The sequence below is a fragment of the Capricornis sumatraensis genome, chromosome 8, assembly GCF_032405125.1.
Source record: "Capricornis sumatraensis isolate serow.1 chromosome 8, serow.2, whole genome shotgun sequence".
Lineage (NCBI taxonomy): Eukaryota > Metazoa > Chordata > Mammalia > Artiodactyla > Bovidae > Capricornis > Capricornis sumatraensis.
In genome coordinates, this window is record NC_091076.1 from 32,498,935 (window position 1) to 32,508,162 (window position 9,228).

Sequence of the window (9,228 nt, forward strand, 5' to 3'; positions counted from 1 at the left end):
AACCCACTCCAATGTTCTTGCCTGGAGAATCCCAGGGACGGGGGAGCCTGGTGGGCTTCCGTCTATGGGGTCACACAGAGTCGGACACGACTGAAGTGACTCAGCAGCAGCAGCACACACAAACGTCATCTCTAGTCCTCATAACTGTTAATATCAATGGGCAGGATTTACCACTGATTCCAGTTTCTGTTTGTCTAAAAGTTAATCGTGTGTGTCTTAAGACAAATTACTTGGCCTTCCTAGGCTTCAATTTCCTCCTCTGTGAACAAAGACTATCTACGCCATAGGATTATTGGGAGAATTGACTTCTGTTCTAAGCACTTTGCATGTATCAGCTTAGCTTAGGATAGCAAATCCTCAGTCAATGCTTGCTCTTATCATTATTATAACTTAGGAGGAAGTTGAAGCTTAGGGAGGAGTGGTGACTAGCCCAGGGTCACACAGCCAGAGGGAAGAAGAGTTGACCGTGCTCTATGTTCTGCTTACAATGTGCAATACAGAAAGGGTTACAAGTGGAAGCTTTGCCCTCACAGCAGACCCGTGGCTGGACTTGGCTGCCCTCTGTGCCTTAGAGAGGCAAGGCCAGCTGTCCAGTGCAGGGTGACCCCAGGTCATCTGCAGCCATGTGCCTGGCCAGCCCATGAAGGGGGCTTGGAGAGAGGAACGGCTGTCACTTTCTTCTGAGGCCTGGAGAGCTGGTCTGGGCCTCCTCCTGTCATGTCTGAAACTCTCCTTTCCTGAATCTCAGTTTCCTCATTTGGAAAGGGGGACACTAATGTTTTTCTGCTCAATCTGCAGTGTGACTAAACAAGTTAAAGGCTGGAAGATAGTTTTTTCACACTGTCCTGTTGTGCTCATATAGCAGAGTTAAGGCCCATGACTTTTGGATAGGGTGAATGTTTTGATTTCATGGGGAGGGGTGGCAGGGCTGTGTAGCGAGTTAGATTCCAGTTCAACGTAAAGACGAACAATCTCATGGCTCCGGCCACGGGAGTAGAAGGAAGTGGTCCAGTGGGTGAGCTCACGTCAGGAGGGTGCAGAGGGGCCTCTGCCCTGGAGTGGGGGCGAAGGTGGCCTAGTTGAGACAAGATGACCTTCCATGCTCTCCTTCTCCCCTCTCCTCCCATGCTGAGACAGAATGTACTTAGTAAATCTTTCCTCTCAAAGTGGAGTTGCAAGCAGGGCCTGACTCAGAACTCAGAAGGCCTTGTTCACTTGACTTTGCTACTAACTTGTGAGACTTTGAACCTCTCATTAGGGTTCCTTTTTCTAATTATTAATAACTATAGCAACAGTTATACTTATGTTTTATATACATAGCTATTCTTCAACAGTTAGAACTGGACATGGAACAACAGACTTGTTCCAAATAGGAAAAGGAGTACGTCAAGGCTGTATATTGTCACCCTGCTTATTTAGCTTATATGCAGAGTACATCATGAGAAATGCTGGGCTGGAAGAAGCACAAGCTGAAATCAAGATTGCCGGGAGAAATATCAATAACCTCAGAGATGCAGATAACACCACCCTTATGGCAGAAAGTGAAGAGGAACTAAAAAGCCTCTTGATGAAAGTGAAAGAGGAGAGTGAAAAAGTTGGCTTAAAGCTCAACATTCAGAAAACGAAGATCATGGCATTCGGTCCCATCACTTCATGGGAAATAGATGGGGAAACAGTGTCAGACTTTATTTTGGGGGGCTCCAAAATCACTGCAGATGGTGACTGCAGCCATGAAATTAAAAGACGCTTACTCCTTGGAAGGAAAGTGATGACCAACCTAGATAACATATTCAAAAGCAGAGACATTACTTTGCCAACAAAGGTGTGTTTAGTCAAGGCTATGGTTTTTCCAGTAGTCATGTAAGGATGTGAGAGTTGGACTGTGAAGAAGGCTGAGCACCGAAGAATTGATGTTTTTGTACTGTGGTGTTGGAGAAGACTCTTGAGAGTCCCTTGGACTGCAAGGAGATCCAACCAGTCCATTCTGAAGGAGATCAGCCCTGGGATTTCTTTGGAAGGAATGATGCTAAAGCTGAAGCTCCAGTACTTTGGCTACCTCATGCGAAGAGTTGACTCATTGGAAGACTCTGATGCTGGGAGGGATTGGGGGCAGGAGGAGAAGGGGACGACAGAAGATGAGATGGCTGGATGGCATCACTGACTTGATGGACATGAGTCTGAGTGAACTCCGGGAGATGGTGACGGACAGGGAGGCCTGGCGTGCTGTGATTCATGGGGTCGCAAAGAGTCAGACACGACTGAGCGACTGAACTGAACTGAACTGACTGATAGCAAACGCAGTTTGCCAACTGTGAAAATGTGGCAATGCAAGGGATTATTATCTTCTCAAGACTGTTGGCCGAAACACTGGGTCAACGGTGAAGATGAAGCTTCATAACTCATGGGATTACAGGCTAGAGTTGAGAGGGACCTCAGCATTAATCCAGCAACTGCATGGATAATACATCTGGGGACTACATTTCGTGATTTACAAAGCATTTTGTTTACCTTGTCTCCTTACAGTAACACCTCAAATCTACAGACAAGGAGATGGATCCTGTTAACTTGTATAACTTATGCAACTTCACACCTCCTAACTGGAGGTGAGAGAGAGGTGGTCCCAGGCTGGAATCCCAGCCTCAATGGCACCATGGGCAAGTTACTTTAGCTGTGTGCACCTCAGTTTTCTCATTGGTAAAATAAGAATGTTAAAGCACTCACTGTACGGACTGGGTAAAAGAGCTCAGTGTAGTACTTGATGCAAAATGAGTGCTCTTGAGTGTTAACTAGCAAACGATGACAACACACGACTGAGAAATTGCAGAACCGGACTTCTGGCTCCCATCTGAGAGCTCTTTGACCCACACTAAGCTGTTTCATTGCGTGACCCTCTTCCCTTGTTCATTTCACAGCTGAGGCACTCAAGAGAAAGAAGCAAGTTGGGCATTAAGATACAGATAGCCTTATGTTATGTGAATAAAAATAAAATAAATAAAATTTTAAAAGTAAAAAAAAAAGATACAGATAGGCAATGGGTAGCTTGGTCTTAGATGACCTGAGAGAATTAATTATTGCCCCGGGGTCAAGTGCACCAGCTGCCAAGGGAAAAGACTGCCCTCTAAACAGCTCTGCAAGCTGATGAAGGAGGAGCTGGGCTCTTACTGAGGCAGTCACGGAACACTGAAATGACAGTCAGAAGTCTGGCAGTTCTGTCCCTGGGCAGATGGATCACCTGATACAGGACGTTGGGACCCAAGCCCTAGGATTGGCCTAAAAGAGGGCTGTGTTGACCTACCAGCTGGGTCTTGGCATCCTGTCAAACTGCTGTGCATAATGACATAAAAATAACAGCCTGGAAACAGAGGCTGAGGCAGTCTGCAGGACTCCATATGGAAGATAAAGCCATCATGCAGGTGCTAACCAAGCGCTACCCTAAGAACTGCCTGCTGACTGTCATCGACCAGTACTTGGCCGTGGTGCGCAACATGGAGCAGGTGGTGATGATCCCCAGCCTTCTGCGGGACATGCAGCCGAGCACACATGGGTACCAGGCCCAGGCAGGTGCCTCCGATCTCTACAGCTACTTCACCATGCTCAAGGCCATTCGCACGGATGTGGAGCACGGGCTGCTGCCCCGGCAGGAGTGGCAGGCCAAGCTGGCAGGTGGCAAAGCCGATGGAGCTGAGACTGAAGCTGGAGAGACGGAAGAGGCTGAGGAGGAGAGGGTATCGGGGCACCTGGACCTGGAAGCCCAGTTCCACCTGCACTTCGCTAGCCTTCATCACATCCTCACCCATCTTACCCTGAAAGCCGAGGAGGTGACAAGGAGATACCAGGAGAAAATGGGACAGGCCATGTAGGAAAGGTAATGGTGGCTGTGCTAATGCCCACTGAGGGGCATTCCAGGGGAGGAGAGGGAGCAGTGGTGAACCCAGCGGGAGAGGGCGAGCCTGGCTCTCAGCCAGCCACCCTCGCTTTTGGGTATTGAGACCACAACCCAGGAAGGCCCAAGGCCAGGCCTGTCTTACTCTCCTTCTGAGCCAGAATTGGTGCCTAATGATGGTGAACTATTATGGAAACATAAGGAAAAGTGGTTGGTGTGTGCATGCCTTATGTGCACTTGTATGTAACTGTGCATTAGTAAGTATGCAAATATTTGGACTTCCCTGACAGTTCACACGGTAAAGAATCTGCTTGCACTGCAGGAGACCCGGGTTCAATCTGGGTCAGGAAGATCCCCTGAAGGGCATGGCTACCCACTCCAGTATTCTTGCCTGGAAAATTTCATGGACAGAGGACCCTGGTGAGCTATATCCCACGGGGTTGCAAAGAGTCAGGCATGACTGAGTGACTAATATTTTGCATCACTTCATGTGAATATTTGGAGCTGTATGAACTGAACAAGTGTGTTCTCATCATTGACTTCTTTAAGAATCTGATTAAAGCCAAGGACTCTCACCCCAGAGTCTAGGCATATAGACGTATATATGACTGTGTATACAACTTCAGAGGCCCATCCATGAATTCTAAAATAAGAACTGCTGATGTCACATATTAATAATAGCTTCTATTTGAGCACATAATAAATGTCAATATAGTCCCTAGATGCTTGAGATAGGATGAACTCATTTAATCTTCAGAACAATTCTAGGAAGATAGATTTTATTATTTCTATTGTATAAATGAAGAACCTTATCCAAGGCACGTGTTTACACAGGTGTTGAATGTTGAGTCTTGTGTGTGTGGCACTGCTTCCAACGTTTTTTCAAGTTATGGGATATGGAGAATTATATTTATATGGCATCCAGGGATACACAGGTGAAGCTGCTGGGGTACATGAGTGACGCTGTTCACCATAGTCCCGCAACTAGCAGAGGTGCTCTGGCCATCCCAAGTTGCAGCCAGCCAAGCGGAAAGTTAAAGGACCACCATGTGGACACTAACTCGTACTAGGCACACCAGCGTGGAGGCACACCTGCTGGGAAGCCCAGTTGAGAGGACATATACATGCATGTTGGGATCTGAGCCCAGAAGGGCTGGGGTTGTGAGGTGTAATGAGCAGGAAGCTAGACAAGCAGGTGGTGCCACACAGGGTAGGAGGTTGGAAGGGGATCTGGGACAGTCTTGGGTGGGTCACTCCTGGATAAAGATTGGGAGAAATTTGGCCACAACACCTGCTGGTTTTGATCCTGTGTCACATGCCAGCCCTGTTCCCATTAGCTGTTCCCTGTTCCCATCACCCTATCATCGGTGATAAACCATGTCCATGTCTGTGGGAATCTCAAAGCACCTGATGCAGATATTTGGGCAGAATCTTTATCCTCATTTTACCTGTAAGAAAAATAAATCCAGATAGAGGAAATGTCTCACCCAAAGTCACATAATTGTTTAGTCGCTAAGTTGTGTCCATCTCTTTTGACCCCATGGACTGTAGCCCACCAGGCTCCTCTGTCCATGGGGTTTCCCAAGCAAGAATACTGGAATGGGTTGCCATTTCCTTCTCCAGGGGATCTTCCCGACCCAGGGATTGAACCTGAGTCTTCTGCATTGCAGGCAGATTCTTTACTGCTGAGCCACCAGTGAAACCCCGCATAATTGGTAAGGGGATGAAAAAAGCAAGACTGGCCCCAGAACTGGGCATTCATTTTTTTTGTTGTTTGGCTGTGCTGGGACTTTGTTGCTGCATGGACTTTCTCTAGTTGCAGTGCACGGGTTTCTCACTGGGGTAGCTTCTCTTTTTTACAGTAAATGTGAAAATACCTGGAAATTTTTATCTTTGTTTAACTTTGGCTGCACCGGGTGTCCATTGCTGCATGCAGGCATTCTGTAGTTGTGGTGAGCGTGGCTGACTCTAGCTGTGGTGCGCGGGCTTCTCACTGCACTGGCTTCTCTTGTTGCAGAGCATGGGCTCCAGGGTGCACAGGGCTCAGTAGTTGCGGCACACAGGCTCAGTAGTTGTGGCGCACAGGCTTAGTGGGATCTTCTCGGACCAGGGATCTAACCTGTGTCCCCTGCATTGGCAGGCTGATTCTTAACTGCTAGACCACAGGGAAGTCCCTGGGATAGCTTCTCTTGTTGCAGAGCAAGGCTCTAGGTGTGTGGGCTCAGTAGTTGTGGCACATGGGCTTAGTTGCTCCGTGGCATGTGAAATCTTCCCCGACCAGGGATCAAACCTGTGTCCTCTGCACTAGCTGGCAGATTCCTAATCAGGGAAGTCTGATCTGGGTGTTCGTTCCATCAGATTTAATCTCTGCCATATTTCCTGAGGCTATTCTGTAATGATGGGTAGTACACGTGGACCCTAAATACACAGTCTACAGAGTTCTGCTCCAGGTATTTTCTCAGCCATTTCCCCTTTCCCTACCTCAAACCTGGGCTTCCCAGGTGGCTCAGTGGTAAAGAATCTGCCTGCCACTGTAGGAGACTTGAGCTAAATCCCAGGGTCAGGAAAATCCCCTAGAGAAGGCTATGGCAATCCTTCCCAGTATTCTTGCCTGGAAAATCCCATGGACAGAGGAACCTGGGGGCTACAGTCCATGTGGTTGAAAGAGTTGGACAAGACTCAGTGACTAAACAACTTCAAACCTACACCCAAACTTCCAGCTTCAACCCTGTGTCCCTCTCCTCTTGACGCTCCTGAGTGGCCTTTCAGAGGTTCTTCTTGAATGTAAGGGGGCTGGATCAAGAGCTCTGAGTTCAAGTTCTGATTCCACCACTGGTGAGCTGTGCTATCTTGTTTTTGCTCACTTCTCTGGGTTTCAGTTTAGCCACTGAATAATAAAGGTATTATAAAAGGATTGGCACTTGAATAGTTTTATAGTTTAAAATTACTTGGGTATCAATGATCTAATGGAATTACAATCCTCTTTAACACATGAAAAAACCTGGAGGTCCGAGAGAGAAAATGAGTCTGAGGTTACTCAGGAAGTGGCAAAGCCAAGATGTGAATGGACCCTGGCCTAACTCACGTTTAGTTCCTTTCCTCTACACTACGGATTTCCTTAGCACTTTAGAATTCTGCAGCCAGGACTGGAGGTAGGCATTAGGGATGGCAGAGCAGTGAGATCCATCACTCCTTGACCTGCCAAACCTCTTGGAAGACAACAGCAGCCAGTTCTACACTGTAACACACTTCAACACTCTAACTTGTTTTTTGTGGTGGCAGAACAAAAGTTAAAAAAAATCTAGCTTCTTGTCCTGACTCTGCACTGACCTCTCTGCCCTGGACAACTTATTTCACCTTTCTGTAGTTTTCCTGCTAGTAAAAGGCAGAGATGAAGCTAGATGATGTATTGCAGCTCTGACAACCAGATTCTTTTCATAGTGCTATAAGGCCACTAGGGTTTTCCTACAAACAGCACCATTGTGCTTTTTCAATAGGTTTCCTGTTTCAGTAGACATGTGACAGTACTTTAGTGGTGTGAACTTATACTTTTTCAAATTTGTGCGCCCACAGCTTACTCCACATGATAGAAGGCAGTCTCTGTGATGAAGACATGGTGCAGTTTGCTAGTCTGATGATGGTAAGACCAGAAAGACCTGGACCTGCAACTACAAGTGAAGATGACTGGATGTCTGGGAATCCTCCCTGCCTTCCTCTGAGCACCGGTTCCTGGACTCATCACTGCGTCACCGTTAGGCTGCCTGCTGCTGTTCACAGCTCCTCGCTCCTCTCGCTAGCTTGGCGTGGAAGCCAGTGATTCATGAGGGACCACGTCTGTCACCTGGTTAGTGCGCTACAGTAGAAATAGAAGTTCTAGCATCTGACTAACCGAAGTTCACATCCTTCTCTCTTGGCAGTCATTCACTGCAATCGTGGGCAAGTTATTTAACCCATCGTGCCCTGAATTTCCTCATCTATAAAATGGAGATGGTGTTACCAATCTCATGAAGTTGCTTTGAAAATTAAACAGTAAGTCAAAAGCATCTGGCATGAGAGAGCTATTATTATAGGTCTATTTTTTCTCCCACCGTCACCTTCTATTTGTTCTAGCCCTCCCTTACTTTCTACCCTACAGAACTAAGCAGCAGAGTCCTCAGCTCTGAGTGGTTCACACTCCTATGCCTATTGAGCAGACAAACTTATTTACTGCAGCAATAAAAATACCTTGTATTTGTACATACCTTTATGAACTTCTAAAGTACTTTCTCAGACATGATTTCATTTTTAACAAGTAGGACTCAAGAGGAGAGTTGGAACCATGTGATTTTGTCCATCTGCTTACATTCATACTGCCACCTAATCTCAAATCACATGTAAACAATTTTATTAATCTCCGAAACCTAATCGGATTATGAAATCTGAGCTTAGAAACAAAAATTTTGGACAAGTTTTCGGACTTGATAAACCATAAAGAATAAAACCTCATTCTAGTTAGGTGGGATCTTTTACTTCTAATCCACTGTAGACGGGCTTCTCTGGGGGCTCAGATGGTAAACAATCTGCTTGCAATGCAGGAGACCCAGGTTCAATCCCCTGGAGAAGGGAATGGCTACTTACTCCAGTATTCTTGCCTGGAGAACTTCATGGACAGAGGAGCCCCAGGGGCTACAGTACATGAGGTTGCAAAGAGTCAAACACAACTTAGCAACTAACACTTTCACTTTCCACTGTAGACAGTGTTAGCTACTGAGCTCACTTTCCCCAGGATGTCCAAACTAAGAGCTGAGACCTCTTTGCTGTATCAGTCTCCTAGCTATTCTCCTGGTTTTGAGTTTCCTCCTTTTAAACCACCCTCTATGGTGTTGCAGAGAGCTCAGCAATATAACTGTGACCATGTTATCCCTATTTAAAATCCCTTAGTGACCTTCCACTACCTAGAATTGAGTCAAAATTATGCTACGTGACTCACAAAACCTTCCATCCTCTGGCTTGCTTGGTTCACTCTGCACTAGAACTGGAGCAGGTGAGACTCTTCTGTAAAAGGCCATAGATTCAATAGTTCCGGCTTCACAGACCATATGGTCTCTGTCACAACCACTCAACTCTGCTGCAGAAGGAGGCAGCCATTAACATGTAAACAACAAGCCTGACTGTGTTCAATAGAACTGGACTGGCAGTGAGCCAGACGTGGCCCACAGGCTATTAGACTGCCAACTCTGAACTAGAACTAAACTCCATTTTAAAATCTGCCAGATGTCTTCTCAAAACTAGCTAAATGGAAACTGACCATTCTCTGATAAGCTGTTTTTTTGACAAAAAGGAGTCAGAGTGCTTATAATGACCAT

The 9,228-nt window shown here is 46.5% G+C and overlaps 1 protein-coding gene across 1 annotated transcript; it reads left to right on the forward strand.

The window, feature by feature from the left end:
- Positions 1-3,407: 3,407 nt before the first annotated feature.
- THRSP (thyroid hormone responsive) lies at positions 3,408-3,860 on the forward strand. Its single transcript, XM_068975827.1, has one exon. The coding sequence runs from the start codon at positions 3,408-3,410 to the stop codon at positions 3,858-3,860; it is 453 nt and encodes a 150-aa protein (XP_068831928.1).
- Positions 3,861-9,228: the final 5,368 nt, after the last annotated feature.